At 56.7% G+C, this 19,661-nt stretch overlaps 7 protein-coding genes across 7 annotated transcripts; 4 read left to right on the plus strand and 3 right to left on the minus strand.

Annotated features, from left to right (window-relative positions):
- Positions 1–139: 139 nt before the first annotated feature.
- On the minus strand, positions 140–1,893 carry PUNSTDRAFT_123585 (mitochondrial carrier). The gene is made up of 3 exons (XM_007378521.1): positions 1,400–1,893; positions 1,107–1,341; positions 140–1,055 (listed from the first exon to the last, which is right to left on the minus strand). Exons 1-3 carry the CDS (start codon positions 1,775–1,777, stop codon positions 214–216), a joined length of 1,455 nt encoding a protein of 484 aa, XP_007378583.1. The 5' UTR covers positions 1,778–1,893; the 3' UTR covers positions 140–213.
- A 342-nt stretch (positions 1,894–2,235) lies between these two features.
- Positions 2,236–4,266, plus strand: PUNSTDRAFT_129341 (uncharacterized protein; the record flags this gene model as incomplete). The annotated part of the gene is made up of 3 exons (XM_007378522.1): positions 2,236–2,365; positions 2,406–2,805; positions 2,862–4,266. 3 exons carry the CDS (start codon positions 2,236–2,238, stop codon positions 4,264–4,266), a joined length of 1,935 nt encoding a protein of 644 aa, XP_007378584.1.
- Positions 4,267–4,644: 378 nt separating this feature from the next.
- PUNSTDRAFT_79381 (kinesin-domain-containing protein) lies at positions 4,645–9,622 on the plus strand. Its single transcript, XM_007378523.1, has 10 exons — positions 4,645–4,854; positions 4,909–5,313; positions 5,369–5,944; positions 5,995–6,194; positions 6,248–6,350; positions 6,404–6,692; positions 6,760–6,860; positions 6,914–7,174; positions 7,233–7,975; positions 8,037–9,622. The coding sequence occupies exons 1-10, from the start codon at positions 4,780–4,782 to the stop codon at positions 8,152–8,154; spliced, it is 2,871 nt and encodes a 956-aa protein (XP_007378585.1). The 5' UTR covers positions 4,645–4,779; the 3' UTR covers positions 8,155–9,622.
- Positions 9,623–9,992: 370 nt separating this feature from the next.
- On the plus strand, positions 9,993–11,025 carry PUNSTDRAFT_117379 (uncharacterized protein; the record flags this gene model as incomplete). Its single annotated transcript, XM_007378524.1, has 7 exons — positions 9,993–10,092; positions 10,143–10,227; positions 10,281–10,339; positions 10,396–10,463; positions 10,521–10,730; positions 10,788–10,892; positions 10,945–11,025. The coding sequence occupies exons 1-7, from the start codon at positions 10,026–10,028 to the stop codon at positions 11,023–11,025; spliced, it is 675 nt and encodes a 224-aa protein (XP_007378586.1). The 5' UTR covers positions 9,993–10,025.
- A 5-nt stretch (positions 11,026–11,030) lies between these two features.
- PUNSTDRAFT_117380 (tricalbin) lies at positions 11,031–16,532 on the minus strand. The gene is made up of 15 exons (XM_007378525.1): positions 16,312–16,532; positions 15,913–16,238; positions 15,160–15,849; positions 14,556–15,108; positions 14,000–14,496; positions 13,879–13,945; positions 13,786–13,824; positions 13,154–13,732; positions 12,831–13,102; positions 12,662–12,779; positions 12,549–12,611; positions 12,383–12,495; positions 11,678–12,327; positions 11,515–11,626; positions 11,031–11,458 (listed from the first exon to the last, which is right to left on the minus strand). Exons 1-15 carry the CDS (start codon positions 16,496–16,498, stop codon positions 11,234–11,236), a joined length of 4,491 nt encoding a protein of 1,496 aa, XP_007378587.1. The 5' UTR covers positions 16,499–16,532; the 3' UTR covers positions 11,031–11,233.
- A 247-nt stretch (positions 16,533–16,779) lies between these two features.
- PUNSTDRAFT_94897 (glucosyltransferase) lies at positions 16,780–18,617 on the plus strand (the record flags this gene model as incomplete). Its single annotated transcript, XM_007378526.1, has 7 exons — positions 16,780–16,881; positions 16,935–17,023; positions 17,084–17,390; positions 17,454–17,637; positions 17,694–17,979; positions 18,037–18,239; positions 18,301–18,617. 7 exons carry the CDS (start codon positions 16,780–16,782, stop codon positions 18,543–18,545), a joined length of 1,416 nt encoding a protein of 471 aa, XP_007378588.1. The 3' UTR covers positions 18,546–18,617.
- Positions 18,618–18,840: 223 nt separating this feature from the next.
- PUNSTDRAFT_57037 (uncharacterized protein) lies at positions 18,841–19,230 on the minus strand (the record flags this gene model as incomplete). Its single annotated transcript, XM_007378527.1, has 1 exon — positions 18,841–19,230. A coding segment is annotated over one exon (390 nt), but the record flags the coding sequence as incomplete, so codon positions are not given.
- Between the last annotated feature and the right edge of the window lie 431 nt (positions 19,231–19,661).

Here is a 19,661-nt window from a genome sequence, read left to right on the forward strand (position 1 = left end):
ATAAGGGCACTGGATCACAACGTGCAGCACCTCGCCGACGTGGACTGATCGTGGCGAACTTCGTAATTCGCATTCGCATTCGTCGTCGGCGTCGCTTTCTCAGATAAAAACCTTAATCGCGCCCGTCGAGCGGTGAGATGCGCATACATTGCTTGATTAGTGCACGAGCTATTGCGAAAGAAGCCGGAACGAATGATAAAGTAGCGACGTCACCTAAATCTCTGCCCAACCCCCGTCCCGGTCTTCAGAGCCTGTCAGGGCGCCCAGGAGGAACACGAGTACGCTCGCGCCGAGCCGCATCCCGAATCCGCGATATAGCTGGCCAAGGCCGCTGCGCCTTGACCAGCTCTGGTCGTCCGCCTCCGAAGCACCGTGCCCCTGCTCTCTGCCGTTGGTACTCGGCCGACGCATCCTGCTGTGCCGGTTGTCTTCTAGTGGTAGATCGGACCGCTCCTCCGTCAGGATATGCCAGAACGCGTCGACGATGCCGTTGTAGGGCGCCGGGCGCGTCTCCACGCACGTCTTGATGGGCTTGGCCACCCCCCGCACTTGCACCTGTAGCCGCCTTCTGATCGTCTCGAACGGCAGCGTGAGCAGCAAACCACCGCAGCTGGCCAAGAACTCGACGAGGCCCCAGAGGAGGGGATGCGAGTCCTCGGAGATATGGGCCGCGCCGAGATAGGAGGTGAGGATGCCCGGGAGGGCAAGGGAGATGAGCGGGCGGAGGGTGCTGTCGAGAAGCGTCGGGATAAGGAGTTGCGGATGAAGATATATCCCCTTCCATCCACCTTCGTGGCGTAGGATCTGTGAGAGAGCATCGACCGGGCCATTGTAGGTCCGATGTTGGGGTAACGATGACTGCACGATGAGGCGCGTGCGGATCAGGTCGAGAGGGGAAAGGAGGAATCCGGTGAGGAGGTGAGATGCAACGGGGAGGAGAAAGTGGGGTTGCTGGAAGAGAGATACGGGGGTAACAAGGGCTCCCTGGAGAGCGTAGAGGATCGTGGGTTGTAACGTCGTAGAGAGCATGTCGTGAATGCAACTGGTGAGGAGACCTGATAAGCGTCAGTCTATGTCCCAAATTCGTGAGGCTAAATTAAGCAAACCTTTTTCCAGAGCGAGCCAACCTTCGCCCCGAAATCGGCCAACACGTTTGATCATTCCCCATACGCCGCTTGCACTCCCCACAGGGATAACATACTCTGGCTCTACGAGTCCGCCGGCGGCACCGGTATGTCGTGCTGCACCACGACCCCCCTGCTGGCTCCGATAAGCCCGAGTGGAATCGGGGTCCGAGGGATCTGCGAAGTAAGAATCATCCTCAATCGAGGATTCACTATCCTATCATGTAGGTGAATATGGCGGTGAACGATTATGATAGTGGCGGTCTGAGGCATACCTCTTCCTCCTCCTCGTTGGGCACGCTTTCCGAGGCCGCCAGAGCGTCCGCGTCTCGTGGCACCCATTGTACCTGAAGCAGCATCTTTCCCACCTCCCATGGCATGGCGATAGCGGTGCTCCCATACTGGAGGAAGGCAGATGCCACTATACCCTTGAGCAGAAGGGTCGCCGAGACATAACCCGGATCCATGTCTAGCGCTCCGGTAAGCTCAAATATGGAGTTCTGCGGGACGCGGGCTCTCCATTGTTGAGGACTCGGAGTCGTGGTTGACGGCACAGGTGCGGTGGGTTGTGTAGTGGAAGGACCAGATGTCTCGAATGACCAACTCGAGGACGGTGCAGCGTACAGATCTCGCAAGGAGCCGTTAGCGCTCATGGAGTCATACGTAGGTCGCGCAGAGGGGATGGTTGATCCAGAATGAAGCTCAAGTGAGCTAGAAGCCGCCGAGCTTTGTCGCAAACAGCGACGATGTCAAGAGAGTTCGGTGCAATGAACGGACTGTGCCGCGCCGCGCGCGTCTTCGCGGCGCTCAACTCCGCCGAGAGCGCTGAAGCACTTTGCATACTTACTCCGCTCGCTGCCTGATCCGCGCCCAACGCCGTGCCCGAGAAGTCGTATCGTGAACATCGCAAGACATCGTTTCTTTCTTTGAGCGCACAGATGCCGCTCCCGAAGTTCAAGACTGTGAGATGCAAAGTGTGACCGATTACCATCTCAGCCATGGACGCTATGCTCAGTTAGTCACAGTATTACGATTTGAGGGGGAACCCGATCCATGGGAGCTGCCCTTACAACGACAACACATGCAACTTCGTCCACCCGTCGAACCGTGAATGGGATCGAGTCGGGCGGCGATCCAGAAGTCCCAACCCGATACCGCGGCCGCGACGCAGCCCGAGCCCCTCTCCACGCCGCCCCGCAGGCCCGAGGTACGGAAGAAGCAGGACTCCTCCGCCACTACACGTCCGCTCGCGCTCTCGAGACCGCCCTTACGCCCCACCAGCGAGACGCGAAGACGAGCGCGACCTGAGCCGGACGTTGTCGCAGGGGACCAGGGGCGACAGGCCGGCAGACGCGCCCAGACCCGTCTCATCTTCTGAAACCAGCGCGGCTATCAAGGACAAAAGCCTTAACACCATGTTTCCCGATGCGATCGCGAGACCGCCCCAGAACAGAACCGCGTCACAGGCGACAGTGACTTCGAGGCTCGCGCAGCCGCCCGTCGCTGGTCCGTCGTCGTCCTCTATGGCACCAGCGCCTGCGCCGCCTCCACCGACGACATCGGCTCCTCTCCTTCCCCCCGGTCCCCCGCCTGCTCAGTTTCAACCCATCACATCCAAGAGATCCCCGCTGCCCGAGCCCAGTGAGGAAGAGAAGCGTGCTGCATGGGGAGAACGCATACCGTACGTCATTGATGCACGTCCCCCCATCTCGATCTGACAAAACGTGCCCTCAAAAGACTCTTTTCGGAGGCGGTCAAGAACCACGACGCTCGCAGCGCCCTCGAGAAGGAGTACAAGCAGGTTAAGGCGCTCGCGGGAAGCCCACACTTTGCACGCCTCCCTCCGGATGCGGCGGAAAAGATAACGACGCGCATCGCGATGCTCGAAACACAGCGCGTCGCGTTGGCCAATGCGAACAACGAGATCTTGACCCGCCTCGTGGAGACCAACTTCTGGCCCGTCCTGTCCAGCGCGGTTATAATCGACAATGAAGCCCAAGTGGCCAGGATCGAAAGCTTCGTGGAGGAGATCAAAGCTACAACGGCCGAACTGCACGTCAAGTCCGATGCGGTCGTGGCTGCTCTCCAGGCGTCGCAACGAGCCACCGTCACTGGCAGTACTACGGGTGACGCCGGTTCTTCGCGGCCCGCGAAACGGAGACGGGTCGAAGACGACGGAGCGGATGCTGACACCATCATGGATGACGTGGGTTCAAAGGAGATAGCAGAGTTCCAATCCCATGTCGCCAAGCTAGAAGACCGCGTTCTCAGCTTGGAGAACTACTGGATCCAGTACGAGCAAGATCTCGCCGACAACCTCGACGTACGGATCGCGGAGCAGATCGAGGAACATAGCGAGACTCTTTACAAGCAAGTGGCAGAGGTGAGGGAACAGCTGGTCGCCAAGGTCGCTGCAGATCTCGCCGGAAAGTCCTCGATACTCGAAGCCGACGTCGTGCGAATCGATCAGGATATCACCGACCTCGCGACCGAGGTGGCGAAGCTTTGGCACGACAGTCAAGATGACGGGAAGATTAGCAGTCTAATCCAAGATAAAGAGCAGCTACGAGAGCAATTCGAAAAGGTATGCACCCTCCCCACCCCCCGGAAATACCTATCCCTATCAACGTTTTACCGACGAGCTCTTCCGTCGCAGCTGCAAGAAGAACATGCAACGTTGATAGCCGAGGAGGAGGTTAATAGCAAGCAGATCGATACGATCAAGTACCTGTTGCAGACACACATCCAGAACAGGCCCAAGTCCCCTTCACCTCCTCCGGATCCAGCGCCCCTGCCCTTCTCGCCCGACGTACTCTTCGAGCACGTCAAGGAGCCTCTGCTCATCTACATTCGCGAGTCTGTACTCCCTCTGCTGCATGCGCTGCGCCAGGAAATCGAGACCATGATGCAGGCGCACCGTACAGAGATATTCCAGACGGTGTGGGACAAGCTCGGCCAGACTCTGCGCTTCGTCGATATCATCAGCAAATGGATGCAACGGCAGCAGCAAGCTGTGGCCAATCCGCAGCAGCAACAGCAGCAGCCACAACAACAGCAGCCGCAGCCGCGGCCGCAGGGACAAATGCTTCCACCCCCCACCATTCCCTCAGGTGCACAGCGTCGTCCTCCTCCTTCGGCCTAATTGCCGGTGTAATCCTCTATTTACATCCCGCTTATTGTAATTCCCCTCTTGCATCCTGTGTTGTCGTCCGTAATCTATATCTTAATGGTGTACCCGTTGACCGTAATATGAGCAGCATCATTGCCTATTGATCGTCTCGAATACCAGGATCTCCCCCTATCTCCCCCCCATAAGTCGCGACCACCAACGATGGCCACAGCGCGGTCACGTGTCATACGCGAGGCGGTCACTCGTTCTGGCAACACGCCGTAGTTGTGCTCCAACCTCGGTATCCAGATCTTGCGCCCATATTGTCTTCTGTCTCTGGTCTTGATTACGATGTCGGGAAGACCGGGAGCTGCGACTCGAGCGTCAAGCCGGAGCAGATCAGTACAGCCCACGACAGCATCGTCAACAACTCGCTCCACCAAATCGACAGCGAAAGCACCGGCAGTCAAGACAGCCACCACAAAGGCGGCGCGTCAGCCCCTCGGAAACGCAGAAAACTCTCCAGAAAGGAGGTCATACCTACCTATGCCGAGCCCTGTCAAGCCGTCGAAGAAGGCGGCTAGCAATATGTCCTTCGAGTCCGAGAGAGAGCCGATTAAGGTACGCTTGCTACATGTATCGTAGCATAGACGATCTTCATGCGTTTCGCTATAGGCATATCTACGAATCCGGCCGCAAGGGAATGCGGAACAGCTTTCTGCGCCCTATCTTGAACCTCTGTCGGACACTACGGTGCACATGTCCAACCCTAGCCATACAGAGGCTGCTACGCACACCCGCACGTCCACGGCTCTGGCCGCCGCTCCGACGACATACACGTTCACGCACATATTTCCTCCCGCCACCTCCCAATCCACGTTCTTCCAGAAGACGACGCTTCCGTTGATCAGAGCCGCTCTTTGCCAAGGAGAGAACGGGTTGCTGTTCGCCTACGGCGTGACGAACTCTGGAAAGACGTATACAGTGCAAGGTGCTCCCGGAAAAGACAAGGCAGGAATATTGCCCAGGACGCTGGATGTAATCTTCAACAGCATCTATGGTCTCCAGGGCGAGGCAAGGGTAAAGCGTTCAATCTTGTGGTAGTCGTCCTAGATACTAATGCCAATGCTTACAGTACCGCCCCGTGCGATTGCAAGGGATCGAACCTGCCCAACCTTCGGACAATGCCCCGTTGCCAAAGTTTCGCGAGCCCGAACTCGCAGAAGTGCTCGGCGACGACACGGACTCCGTCGATACCGACGACATGGACTCCGATCCCTCATCCATCGAGGTCGATAGAAACTACGAATACTCCATTTGGTTGTCCTATGCCGAGGTGTACAACGAGAAGATCTACGATCTCCTCGCGTCTACAACGCCCGACGCCGAGCACGACATCGCGAGCCGCCTGCCCCGACCTGCGGGAGCACCCCCGCCGCCTTCCCATCCGTTGCTCCTAAAGCGAAAGGCTTTGTCGCTCAAGCCGTCGCCTTCCGCGGACGCGTTCGATGACGACACGCCAGGCTGCACGGGAAAATATGTGGCCGGCCTGAAGCAGGTCAGAGTACGGTCTGCAACGGACGCCAAAGCTGTCGTGAAGATGGGTCAGCTTCATCGTCGCGTATTCGGCACACTCGCGAACAGCCAAAGTAGCCGTAGTCACGGTGTCGTCACAATCAAGATCTTGAAACACCACCGGGGCGAGAAGAACGTAGGTAACCGCTTAGTCCCGCCGAGTTCCACTATTTTTATTCGTCATAGGATCCAACAGCCATTCAGACTTCGAGGTTGACCATCGTCGATCTTGCAGGGTCTGAGAGGACGAAGCATACTCAGACGACGGGCGACCGGCTCAAGGAGGCGGGCAACATCAACAAATCGCTCATGGTCTTGGGGCAATGTATGGAGATCATGCGTGCCAATCAGAAAAAGGTTGCCCAGAGCCTGGCTGTTGCGGGAAGGTATGGTTTTGGTTTCCGTATCACGAGTGGACGAGTACTCAGCTACTGCGCAGGAGCGATACCCGGGATGTCAAGAAGACGCTGGGCGTCATACCGTTCAGACATAGTAAACTGACTGAAATGCTCATGGACTACTTCGTGGGCGATGGCCGAGCGGTACATATCTCCTTCTCAGAAGAACGTTTAGCTAACTCGATGGTGCTATTAAGGTGATGATAGTCAACGTCAACCCGTACGACACGGGCTATGACGAGAACTCTCACGTTATGAAGTTTGCCGCCATCGCTCGTGAAGTGCAGATCAACAATGCACCCGCTCCCGTGCGGAATATGCCTGCGCCAGCTCCTGTGGCACCGAAGCCCTCGTCCAAGAAAGCTCCGGCATTACCAATCAGAATGCCCTCGAAACCCAAGGAGGTTCATCGGAGACAAGTTACCATCTCCAGCGGCGGCAAGGGTGGACGGGTATTGAGCCAAACCCAGCTGGAGGTTCTTGAAGGTAAGCCTAGCCGTGACTATTCAGTTTGTGTTGATACATGGTGAAACTCACGACACCGCGAGTGCAGAGGACGAAGAGCCAGGTGATGGCGAGGACGACGATGACAGTGACTCGAATAATCCACTGGTTGATGCCCTCTTCGAAGAGATCGAGAATCTTCAACATCAGGTCGGGGTCCTCTTGCAAGAGTATACGACGCATCACTGATATTGTACATATAGCTCTTTGAATCTCAGATGCGTTGTGCTATCGTCGAAGCGGAAACGCGCGAAGAAGTCATGCGCGAGATGGAGGAACGCATGCTGCAGATGGAACTCCGATACAGAAAACGATGGGAGCGTGAAGTTGAGCAGCAGGAAGCCAAGACGGATGCCAAGATCGAAATGCTCCATCACGCTGGAATGTTGACACCATACGGACATGGACGAGTCGGTAAGGCTCTGGAGGATGTGGAGGAAGAAGAGGACGTGGAAATGAGTCTGGTAAGAAGAGCCTTACCCTGCGTATGACGTGAGACCATACTCATTCCATACTCAACAGCGCGTCGACGAAGGCGATGTCGAACCTCAAACTCCGCACCATGCATACGACGAGGAGCCCGAGGATCGCTCGCCTTCGCCGCTGGCCGGTCGAGGGGCACGCCGTACCATGGACCTGGACGAGCTTCGTCCTCTATCACATCAGTCAAGACAACCCTCACATGAACCACCCGCGCCGTTCGGCTTCCAGCCATATGATGACGATGATGACGATATGTACATGGATCCCGGTTCTCAACGTGGCAGCCCAGCACCTGATGCTGCACGCCAAAGCAGCGTTAAGCCTGCAAGCTCTAGCAAGGGCAACTTGTTCATCGCGTCGAGCCCTTCGCGATCGCCGTCACAAGGCTCAGCGTCTTCCTCCAGCTCAAGTGGCCACAAGCGCAACCACTCGTCTATCGACGACCTCGGCAAATTGGAACTACCCCCTGTGGAGGTGCCGAAGAAGCCGCGAGCCCGTCGTGTGACCCGTCCCGCGTCGGACGATGATTACGAGGACGACGATATTCAGATCATCGAACCGCCCCTGAAGCAGGCGAAAGCGCGTTCGACCAGAGCTGGGCGGCATACGGGGACGTCATCTCGGCAGGCAATCGACATCATCGACGTCGACGAGGACCCTTCTGAGGCGGCGGTTGTCATCCCCAACAAGAAAGCACGACAGGAAGCCGTCGCGAATGGCGGCCCTAATGTCGAATACGTTCCGCGGAAAGGCGAAACAGATACCGTAAAGAAGAAGAAGCGGTATGTCTTGAAGCATCGATGCTCGTTGTAGGCTGTCGACTGATGAACCGCCAATCAACAGGCAACTCGGCAAAAAGCCTGTTATGACGGAGGAGCAGATCGCGTATATCGCGTCCCAGGAAGACCCTGAAGCTGGAAAAACTGTACGACGCGCGAGGACCACACGCAAGTTCACATAAGGGCGCATTGCTGGCGGCCTCCAAACCATTTCCTGTGCTATACTATGCATCTTGCATACCAGCCCTTCAACGGATACCTTCATGCGAGCTTAAGATACCTGCGGTTTTGTTGCTGTTGAATTAGTATCCATGCTATCTAATCACGTTGCTATGCTCTGCACATGCGCGCACGTTCGCTGCTTTCTCATGCAGAGTATCATGCCCTCCTCGAAATACAACTATGTTGTACGCGAATACGTTCTACCGTAGATCTACTACACATTACGTGCCATTGCCGTTCAAGAAACCCAACGGATCTGAAAAATGCAATAGCCGCCCTCATCTGCTCTCCCAATACCGTTGACGCGACCCAGCTCTTCCTTGCTCACGATGGCCAGCTCCTGCCCTTGGCGGTTCTCCGAGTGAACCAAACCACTCGCAGCAGGGAACACGCTCTCGACAGTGGCCGCCATACCCTCGTGCCGGCCAGTGCTTCTGACAGCGACGATGAGCCAGAACACGCCCGCTGGCGAGAGGAGTTGCTTGACGCAGGACTGAATCCAGGTGGCGTGATTTGGGTGGTATACAACGTCCGCGGCGAGTATCACGTCAAATGGCTGATTCAACGGGCCATCGAAGCAGGGTTGAGACCAGTCGAGCTTTTCGACGGCGACGGGCTGCGGACGACAATCCGGGAAGTTGATCTCCACGTTCAGCGCGAGATTGCGGAGGACGTCTTCGTGGAAATCCGTGGCGACGATCGAAGATGTGGACGAGGCATTCTGGCGCATGGCCAATAGCTTCGCCGCGATGATGCTCAGCAAACCCGTCCCTGCACCGAGCTCGAGGATGCGGATGGGTTCGTCTCCTGCCATCCCGTACAGATTCGGGTGCGCGCACATGTGCTCTCCAAAGATGACGCAGCTACCCCAACTCTGGAGGCCGACGGAGGTGTGGTCATCCTCGAGCATCGGCGCATCGTTGGATATGACTTCCACGACGGCCGGCTCTGCGCTGTCTTTAGATGCGCCGAGTGTGAATTTGAAGCTCCTCGTGATCGCCTCCTCTTCGACGGGTGGTTCTGTGAATGAGGCGAGAAGAGTGCTGGCAGCGTCTACCGCCCGCTCTCGTTTAGTCGCTTCATCGTCCATTCCGTCAGTTTCATCGGGTACTTCGTAAACCCACTCATCGGAGGTGGCGATGAACCTGGTGAGCCATCCAATGGATAAATCTCGTTCGAGGGTATCGGCCTGAAGGGCTTCAAGTTCGGCGGAAGCCATATAACCTATAGTCGGTGCTGATTCAAGTTCATCTTCGTCGGCTGACGCGTATCCAGAGTCAACAATTGTGGCCTCAGATCGGAGCTTGGGTATCCTGAGGTTGAGGGCGAATTGCTTGTTTATGTGCGACGAGTCACTGAGCGGCATGTAGATCGCCCGCAGATTATCCAGGGCAAGCAAAATATCTGTTAAAGATGGATTGTGTCCACGCCGCAAGGGGGGAAGAAACGTGGAAGGGGGTATTGGACTCGTTATCGCCATCAAGCCGAAGTGAAATATCTATATGGCCCACAGGTTGTATGGAAGACCTGTCTAGTGTCTAGGAGCGCAGTCGTCTATAGCCAAGCTCTAGATTGAGAAAAGAACGCCGGGGTGAATGCTACCACGGAGGGAGAGCCATGGTGGTTGTCGTGAAGCGGGCGGGACAATTCCGTCTCCCCCGCAAGTTTTTTGTGATCCCTGTCGGCGCGCAACGCGGGGTCAAGCACACGTTTGTCACGTCACGGAGCATGACGTGACACCGAATCAGGTCGTGCTTTTCCCACCTTTCCTGCTTCGTGCGCCTGTTTGCGTCTTTATGCGCAAGATAGGAGCAATATCGGCTCTTTTGCTATGATACCGACGCCGGATCTCTCCCATCTGACGTCGAAGGACTTCGACGAGGTGTATGAGCCTGCTGGTTGGTTACAGCCAAATCTAAAGCTTAATTTCTAAGCAAAAGATCAATAGAAGATACTTTTCTCCTACTCGACGCACTAGAGGAAGATGTCTCCAATCTAAAGCAGCTGAACCCGCGTATCTGTCTTGAAATAGGGTGTGTCATCTTGCTGTAGCTCGTGCGAGCGCCTAGGGAATGTGCGATTCCAGATCAGGTTCAGGATGCGTTTCCAGTTTCCTGAGCACATTGCTTGGGCCCTCATCAGCTGGTCAGTCTCGTATTTGACGGATATTCTTGACCATCTCAGTCGTCTCTCCCTCGTAGTTTTCCTTTGCACGGACATCAATCCGCACGCAGCGCGATGCACCGTCGCGACCGGGAGACAAAACAAGGCAGGATCATTGCAAATCCCACGTAAACCTCTCGTCTGAATCATTCCGCAACAGTAGACCCCGCTCGATTCGGTCAACACATGGTTGCATTTACCTCTATGCAAACGTCTAGCAGGTGCCGTCGATGTGCTCCTGTTTAACCCACCATATGTCCCGACTGCGGAGCACGAAGCCTCGGATGCCCAGCGTGCACGAGACATCAGCGGCGCATGGGCGGGCGGCACCGACGGCATGCAGGTTACAGACCTACTATTGCCGCTCGTCAAAGTAAGGCATACCAGTAAACGGCACTTTGCATGGTTTATGTCATCCGTTACTACTCAGGGCTTGCTGTCGAGAAACGGAATATTTTATCTCGTGGCTCTGAAACAAAACAACATCCCTCGCATCCAAACTCAAATCTCCGGCATGTATGGTTTGCAAAGCGAGGTACTACCTGGTCAGCATCTCATAGATGACGCAACCCTTACCTTTGAGATAGATCGTCATTCAACGACGTGCAGGTCGGGAACATCTACATATCCTCAAAATCCATCACAAAGATGGGATAGATACCTCATAGATAGAGAGCAATACGGGGTATCGTATTTCTGTACAAGACATTTGTAGATGGATACAAGGAGGAGACTTTATATTAGTCCTTACGATAGAACTGGTCAGGCTGATAGTTTGCATGGTGGATGTAACAAGGGAGGATGGGAGCAACGAAAGTCGGAGGATGGGGCCAAACCAAATACAGGGCCCGATTTTAGCCAAACAAGAAATGATATTTACTCAGTTTCGGGTGCCGTCACGCGTCGGCGGCTGAGGCTGAACCTCGACGGCGAACCGAGGGTCCCGACTCGATCCAACGAAGATTGCGTCGAGTGCCGCTCCGCGCTCAGCTGGTTATCAGCGTCAAAGTCGAGCCGGAAGGTCATCAAGCCGGTGCCGTTCCTGAGCTCCAGGAAGACCTCAGAGGACGTGTTTCCGCGAGGTTGAATATGCCGCCATATCTAGGAAGGAGCAGTTTTAGGAACGCGATCGAACGCAAATCGGTCTGAAGCCTTACATCAATTTCACCCTCTCCTAGAAGCTTGTCCTTTCCGATGGTTTTGTGATCGTAAACCCAGACGTAGATCTTCGACGTGTAGGGGCCAGCAGAGAAGTTGAACGACTCGTTCCTGAACAACACGCGTTAGTCACAGAGTATCACGCGATGCACCGGAGCGTACCATTGCGGTGCGGGGGTTTTCTGGTTCTTCGTCTTGTGTTCCTTGTCTGCGACGCGGAGTACAACGTATGGCTTGGTGTCGCTGACAGACAGATCCTTGGCCTCCACTACCGTAACACGTAGAGTACCCGATTCATTTGCCGAGCCATTAGAAGCCCCATGGCCGTTGGTCGACGCGGAAGGGAACGTTTGCGCTGTAGCAGGCGCAGTCGTAGGCGGCACGTCCGGACCATTTAACGGTACAGACGCCTGTCCCGCCGGAGCATCTTCTGGCACCGCCAGCTGGGTCTCCGACTTGTGGTCCCGCTTGAACAGGTGGCCTATGCCGCTTCCCACCTTGCCCACGCCATGCACGACTTCTCGCCCACCGGCCAACGGCAGACCGCCGACTTGCGTAACAGCCCGCCCTGCAGTGCTGAAGGTCGAGGTCTTCGTGCGCGTCTTGGCGATGATTTCGGGCGAGAACAGGAGACGGACACGAAGGTGCCCCTTGTTCCCGTGCTTTGAGTGCGACAGCTCAATAATGCGTTCGGTACCTTCCATAGGCTCGAGGTCGGCCAAGTTGATGCTTGCAGAGCCCAAGGATTTGGCCTGCTCGATTTGGTTCCAGTCGAACACTTCCACCTTGAAGTCGGCGCCGACGCGAGAGGGCTAAGTCGGTGTTCAATCAACCCAGTCCGCCGCATCTTTGGGTTGTGGCACGTACCACGGAGACAGTAAACTGCTCGTTCCACTCGGGATTGAGCGTCTTCTTCTTTGTCTGCGACTTGAAGATACGCTGACCGTTAAGGGTAAACACCGCGAAAGGATCGGATTTGCCTGTGCATATTGATGAGGGTCGTGCTCGATCATGCAAGTGTACAGGAACTCACCGCCGCGGTCGGCCGCATGAATATCACGTCCGTCCAGGAGATCCACACGAAGTAAACCCATATCTGATATAGCGATTCGTGATTATGTTTTATATGAAATACATAGCACGTACTGTTGATGCTTTCCCTCGGCTCGAGCTGCACGGGCACAGGGACGTAGCGAGTCTCGAGGAGCACAGTGGACTCTTTCTCGCCATTCACGTCAGTTAACGTGAAGGTGGTTGGTCCATTCTATATCCCCCATCAGATGTTACTCGCGGCGGCGTAAAGATGCACACATACCAAGGTCTTTTGCAAGAACTGCTTCGCGTCTCCTCTCCACTCACAGATGACGTCGTCCTTGTCCCCTTCGTCCGCCTCATTGAGGCGGAGCCACACGCGGCCGAAGTCGAGCTCCTTGAGGAAGCCCTCGCCAACCGTCTCCCACTGCGCGTGGGTACCGCGGGCCTTGATGGTGCTAAACGCAGGCCAGTAGCCGTCGTCCAACAGCACCTCCAGACGCGCTTTCTTGTAGATATGGCCCTCGATAACATTGAAGACGATGACACCCGAACCTGTCTGGTATCAGCGTCCGTACACGATGCGCATCGGACACTAAAACCCACCATATTGCAACAGCTCTTCTGTGGACAGTTGCACCCCGATTTCTTCCGGGCGCGTCTCGGCGGTCTTCTCCGTCTCCGTCTCCTTCGTGGACACCGTGTTCGTCGTCTCCGTTGTTTTGGTTGTGTCGGTCGACTTGGCGTTCTTGACGTGCCGCTCCTTGCGCGGGTCGTCGCCAAGCGGCCGGGAGACGGTGACCCCTTGCGGAACGGCCTGCGCCTCGACGTCGCTCGACGACATCGAACCGCTATCGTCGACCACGACGTCCCCATCGTCATCGCCCTGACCACCCTGCGCCGCGCGCTCCAGTTGATTAGGCCCGGTCTCAAACTTGACACCCTGGACAGCGAGAGCGGGGATGAACTCGGCGACGTAGTGCAGCTTGCCCTTATACGCGCCCCGGTCGAGCTTGAGCGGATCCTCGACTTCGCGCTTGCCCGTCGACGCGTACGGGAACCGCTCGTCGTCCGAGGGCGTGCCCAGGTCCGAGACCTTGAGTTCGACGTTGCCGAGCGAACGGTCCTTAGTCATGTGCTGGTAGTCCATGCACTCCAGCAGCATTGTCTCGCGAAGCGAGTGTACTAAAAATGCGCATAAGGATGTGCATATACGGCGTGATCCAGAGCCCACTCACCAGGGATGTAGATGATCTGGTCCCATTCCGGGTTGAGGTCTGAAAAGTGATGATCAGGGTTGACTCTGAACAAACGTGATTATGAGAACGTACTGTTGTTGATGACCTCGGTCCTACCTTGTGTAACGTTGTTGACCAGAACGCGGACGTATGGGTCACTCTGCGATCCGATTTATCATCAGTAAGGGGCGACAATGGGTCGAATCACTCATACCTTGCCACCGAGCGTCGCCTCGACGTTCTTCACGTCCGTCGCCTTCTGTATCCACAGCCTGACAACGCCGATCGGCGGGGTGTACTGGTCCGCACCGTGTAAGCTGCCCGCGAGGTCAAGCGGCTTCCACTCAGCGCTCATGCGCACGCGACCGCTCTTGCAGCCACTAAGTGGCCACCAGTCGCGGCCGCCCTCCTTGGTCGCCTTGACAAGGTCGTCAATCTTGACAGTGAGGTAGCCAACGACGGGATCCTTGAGGAAGTCGCGGTCGTCGATGATCTTGACGGTGACGACAGCTGATGACCGGTCCGAGCACAAGAACTCGGTTGGCGCCTCCCAAACGGGGTTATTCGTGTGCTTGAAGCGAGTCGTGGTCTGGATCGCGTGTGGGTCGTTGTTGAGGAAGACCTTCGCGAACGGGTTGAGGTCGCCGGACATGGACTTGGTCGCGTCGAGGTCCTTGGCCTGGTGTAGCGTGAGGCGCACGATACCGACGTCTAGGGGTATGCAAATGTTAGCGCAAATTATGCAATGCAGCGAAAAAATTTATCCCGACTTGTCTCTGGAAGCTCTTCTTCCGCGCTATCGGCGACGGCGGTGGGCTTGAGAACGGGGTAAAATGAGACGTCGTAGCGTAGCGTGCCCTTCTCCTTCCCGTCCTTGAGCACGGGACTCTCGAGGCCCTCCTGTGTCGCGTCCTGTCGGAGCACGCTGAGGTCGAAGAGCACCGCGCCGAGCTCGGTATTCTTCCGGTGGTCGTTGTAGTCGTACACGGTGAGCACGAGTGAGTCGGTGAGGTTGTTGATGAGCAAGAACTTGGTCTCGTTCCAGGTCGGGTTGTACGTGTTGTGCTTGTACTTGGTGCGCGCAAGTTCCGCGCGTTGGTTAATGGAGAGCGAAACGAAGGGATCGGGCGATCCGCCACCGAGCTTCACGCCCTTTAGCGAGCGAGCGTTTTGCACGGTCACCTGGAGAACACCGATGGCCGTGTCGAGCGGCGCGCCGGAGAGGAGTTGCTCCAGGTTGAGGGTGAAGACGTTGGGCTCGTACATCATGGGACCGAGGTTGTTGTGTACCATGTCGCGGATGAAGGACGATAGGCCCGGAATCTACGAGTGCTATCAGTCCCGGTGTTCTTGAAATGCTACGAAGCGCCCTACATGTGCAATGTCGAACCCGAATGTCTCTCCTCCAATAGGTTTAAGGACATAGTCGATGGTTGGCTTCTCTAAGAAGCTAATGTCCACGATTTGTACATGAGGGAACGAAGTCATCAGCTTCATTCGTATCCTCAGCAAGCCCTTGAACGTGATATCCTCAAGGAGGACGGGCATTGCGCCGGTGACGACACCCTTACCAACGCGGATGTCCAGAACGATCTTGGGGTTCACCCGCGCCTTGGCTTGCTTCTCGGTCATGTCCGATGTGTCGTTAGGGGTGAAGGAGAGACCCCAATCCATCATGACGATATCCTCCGCCGTCTTGGGGAACGTGCGGACCTTATCGATACGGGGAGCCTTAGTGCCGAGGGTGAAAGTGCTGAGTCGGAGCGAGTCGAGGAAGGGCGGCGTGTTGGCGGAGAGGGCCTGGTCGACGGAGGAGACGACGGTAGCGGCGAGGACGGGCTCGTAGATGATCCAGAAGCGGTCGAGGAAGTTGTTGATCCACTCGGCCGACTCGTGCTCGGACGCCAGCGGCTGCTTGACGAGCTCACGCTGTATGTCGTCCCGCGCACGGCGGCGGACGCGGACCATGGAGGTGGTATAGTACGTGTTGCAGACGGAGAGGAGGATGAAGAGCCAGCCCCAGCCGAAGCCAAAACGCGTCAGGAAGTGGGACGTGAACACGGCCTGTTATCGCGCGAGCGCGAAGATCAATCGTCGGCAGACTATATGCACGCATACGAGACGTACGAAGAATATAAGTGCGGCGTTGTGGTACCAGTCGCCGTAAAACTGCTCGGCGACAAACATCTCGAGCACGGTCTTGTCGCGTGCCTCGTCGTCGTCGAGCGGGCCATCGTCGATTCCGGACACGGCGCGCCAGCCGACCTTGTACCAGTCTGGGATGGCGGGCGCAGCACCCTCAGGGAAGCCGCCAGGTGGCTCGACTTGCGAGGCTCCGGTGACGGCGCCTGGTGCGGTATTCGCTGCTGCGTCTTCGTCTGCCTGGACCTTGTCCGCATCTTCGATGGTGATGGTGGGGAGGACGGTCGCGCCTCCGGTCGTGACAGGTAGTTCTGCGACATCATTCCTTCTCTTAGCACCCGCGTCTCTGTGCCATGCGAACACGGATGCATGTCGTGTGCTCACCGTGCGCTCCGCCGCCGTTCTGCTCTTTACCGACCCTGGAGAGTTGCTCACGGCCTTTCCCGGCCGCGGCGGCCTTCTGCTCAGGGCTCGCGTTGGCGTCGAAAGTATGGACGGCGACGCTGTTCTTCGCCGCGTCGTGGTTGATGATGCCGGTGACCTCGGCCTGGGCAGCGAGGGAGGCCGCCATGGCGGGCAATGTCGGGGGGAGAAATGCTAACGAGGGACTAGTGGGATCGGGTGCGTGGGTTAGGCGCCGTGCCCCGTTATTAGACCAAGGCTTTGGGGTGATGTCAATTGGTTGCGAGTCGTTGGCCGTAGCCCGACACAGCCATCCGGCGACTTGCCTCGCTCGACCTCAGTTCGCTGGCTTCTGCGGCGGGTTATATCGTTCTTGCCTTCTTTCTCTTTGCGTTCAATCTCGCGATCCTGGTCTAATTGCGATCGGCGCAAGGCGTCCTCCCAGCAAAAATGTCGACGGCGGAGGAGAGCACGACGTACTACCACTTCTTCGTCGTGGCCAGCGTCTATGTCCTCAAAGCTCTCAACGGAATCGTCGATGAGCCGTACATGGTGCGCATTCCTCGTTGACAGGAGCGATGACCGGTCATTGAAGCTCCGGACAGGACGAGCCGTTTCACGTCCCGCAGGCGCAGGCGTACTGCAGGGGCGAATTCGACGTATGGGATCCTAAGATCACCACCCCGCCGGGACTGTGAGCTAACCTTCACACACGTATCTATCGTTAGTCCGACAGAATGAAATTTCAATACAGGTACATTCTGAGCACCATCCTCAAACGCATCTTCCTCCTCAAGTGCACACTGCCCGTCCTCCGCCTTACCCCGCTCCTCACCCTCATCTTCCTCCCGCCAGTTCTCACCCTCCTCCTGGCCTTCCACAAACGCATTCGCGCGCCACCTATCTTCCCGCCGTTCGCCAATTCCGAGGCAACGATCCTTGCCTCCTTCCCCGTCGCGTGGTTCTTCGGCTTCCTGTACTACACCGAGGTCCCCAGCCTGCTCACCGTGGTCGGTACCGTCGTTGCGGCTGGTAACCAGCGTCACTGGCTCGCCGCCCTCGTGAGATATTCACGTGGTTTTGGAGCAACAGCATGATGGGCTGACGGCGCGCAAGCAATTTAGCTAGGCCTCGTCAGTTGCGCCTTTCGCCAGACGAACATCGTATGGGTCCTTTACGCCTTTGCCGCCGGGGCCCTCGTGCAGCTCCGCTTCCAACGGGCTGTTTCTGACGTTAAGGTATCCGAGAAGCCATCGTCCAAGGGTTCAGCTCAGCTGCACGACCCACTCGCCCTCGAGGCTAGCATAGGTTCGCAGTCCTCCCCTTGTCTGAGTCTCTCTGTCACGCTGACTAAGTTCTCCTAGATGACCTGCTCCCGCTACTGAGATCCATCCCGCGTAGTGTCTCCACGCTCCTGCGCACGTTCATCCCCTACTCGCTGGTGCTAGCCGCCTTTGCCGCTTTCGTAATCTGGAACGGCGGCATCGTCCTTGGGGACAAGGCGAACCACGTTCCCGCGCTGCACGTCCCGCAGTTGTACTATTACTTCGGTTTCGCGACCGCGCTCGGATGGCCTGTACTCGTTGGCGGCGGGGACAACGCTCTAGACCTTGCGCGCGAGATCAAAGCGCGCATGTTCGGGTCGAGGCGGTCAGTCGCATATCTAAATTTCATTCCGGGATTATATCAATACGTTTAGCTTTGCAGACGCGTGTTGGTAACGGCGGCGATCTCCGCGTTGATGGCGGTCACGGTGCACCTGTTCACGGTTCACCATCCGTTCCTGCTCGCCGACAACAGGCACTACACCTTCTATGTCTGGCGAAGGGTGTTCATGCTCCACCCCCTTGTGCCGTACCTGCTCATCCCGGGCTATATCGCGTGTGCCTGGGCCTGGTTCCTCAGAGTTGGTGCGTTGCTACTCCTTTCATGTCCCGCAAACGCTGTACGACTGAATGCGATGCGATGCAGGTCACGATCAGACGCTCCTGCAGACGCTGATCCTGCCAGCATGCCTGCTGCCCACCCTCGTGCCTACACCATTGCTTGAGCCGCGCTACTTCCTCGTACCCTACATCCTCATGCGGGCCCAAGTCAAGGACATGCGCACATGGGGCCTCGTCGCGGAAGGCGCGTGGTATGCGGCCATAAATGCTGCGACGATGTATGTCTTCCTGTGCAAGGAGAGGGAAGGTGTTGGCCGGTTCATGTGGTAGGCTCCGGCCTGTCCGTGATGTGTAACTATCTGCAATGCTATATATCGCTACGAGCTATTTATCTATTTATCGCCTGGCTGAACGTACATAGATGTGTACAATCGTGGCTGCTGAGAAGATCACCGTTTTCAAATGCCACGATACCAAATTTTCAGGCCACCGATGACGAGAGAGGAGACGATCGAGTAGTCCGGACACCCGACATATATTGGATAGAAGTCACTAGTCGGCATGTTCTTTTTGGTGTGTATGCGCTTCAGTAAACATAAACTAAGATATCGGTCGCCATCGTCATCTATGCCTTGTCAAACACACCCAATAGGGCAGCCCCGAGCAAAGCGAAGATAGGAGCGTAGGACCAGTGACCCCACTGGCCTTGACCCCAAGTCCAGCAAATTATCCCATCAGCGAATGCCACCGCGCTACCACCGACCAGAGTCCAGCCGGCGGATTTAGGGGTCCCATAGGCAGCGGCGATCCAGGTCGCGAAACCCCAAAAGATGTCCCGGACACCGTATGCGTACAGGAGGCTTTCGACGAGTTGCCTCTCTGCGAGAGTGGTGGGCATCTCCCACTCGAAGAAACTGAGGGCGTGTTCAGGGCGGAGTAGGGCGTTGACGCCGAATCCAACGGCGATGAGGGCGAAGGCCTTGGCGCCAAGTTGGAGGCTGGGACGCTGAGACAGTGTGTTGATTGACGGTCAAGCTTTCAAGTGTCAATCGAGAAATCGTTGTTGTTGGGGGTCGGTGTGCTTACTGGGAAGAGCGCGACGATGATGGGCAGGGTGAGTTGACCGGATGTGAGAAGTTACCTGAGCTTGCTGCAGGAACTACGTGAAGTTGAACATCGTGTGGCGCTGCTGCCCACATATGGACAAGGATGTTGATCGCCGCCACAGTCGCGTCTGTTCCTCCTCAACGCGCATCTCGTCGATGTTGACTTGAGGCGTATATCCTGCCCATTCGTCCGCGCCCCGGTATAATCGCACACGACGGTCTCCAAGCCTCGTTGACCCGTTGGCCCGATCAAGCCGATTTCTGAGAGTTCGCGAGCTTCTGTGTAACGAGGAAGATCACGTGTCCGTTCGAACCCGCTCACGACGACCACGACCATCCA

Source organism: Punctularia strigosozonata, assembly GCF_000264995.1.
Source record: "Punctularia strigosozonata HHB-11173 SS5 unplaced genomic scaffold PUNSTscaffold_1, whole genome shotgun sequence".
NCBI classification, from domain to species: domain Eukaryota; kingdom Fungi; phylum Basidiomycota; class Agaricomycetes; order Corticiales; family Punctulariaceae; genus Punctularia; species Punctularia strigosozonata.

Coding starts and splice junctions, on each gene's coding strand:
- PUNSTDRAFT_123585 (XM_007378521.1), bottom strand. CDS start 1,777: ATGAGCGCTAACGGCTCCTTGCGAGATCTGTACGCTGCACCGTCCTCG. Junction 1,342..1,399: donor CCAACGAGGAGGAGGAAGAG/GTATGCCTCAGA, acceptor CCTACATGATAG/GATAGTGAATCCTCGATTGA. Junction 1,056..1,106: donor TTGGCTCGCTCTGGAAAAAG/GTTTGCTTAATT, acceptor GACGCTTATCAG/GTCTCCTCACCAGTTGCATT.
- PUNSTDRAFT_79381 (XM_007378523.1), top strand. CDS start 4,780: ATGCCGAGCCCTGTCAAGCCGTCGAAGAAGGCGGCTAGCAATATGTCC. Junction 4,855..4,908: donor CCGAGAGAGAGCCGATTAAG/GTACGCTTGCTA, acceptor GTTTCGCTATAG/GCATATCTACGAATCCGGCC. Junction 7,976..8,036: donor ACCGTAAAGAAGAAGAAGCG/GTATGTCTTGAA, acceptor GCCAATCAACAG/GCAACTCGGCAAAAAGCCTG.
- PUNSTDRAFT_117380 (XM_007378525.1), bottom strand. CDS start 16,498: ATGGCGGCCTCCCTCGCTGCCCAGGCCGAGGTCACCGGCATCATCAAC. Junction 15,850..15,912: donor ACGCCGCACTTATATTCTTC/GTACGTCTCGTA, acceptor GCGCGATAACAG/GCCGTGTTCACGTCCCACTT. Junction 13,825..13,878: donor GACCGAGGTCATCAACAACA/GTACGTTCTCAT, acceptor ATCACTTTTCAG/ACCTCAACCCGGAATGGGAC.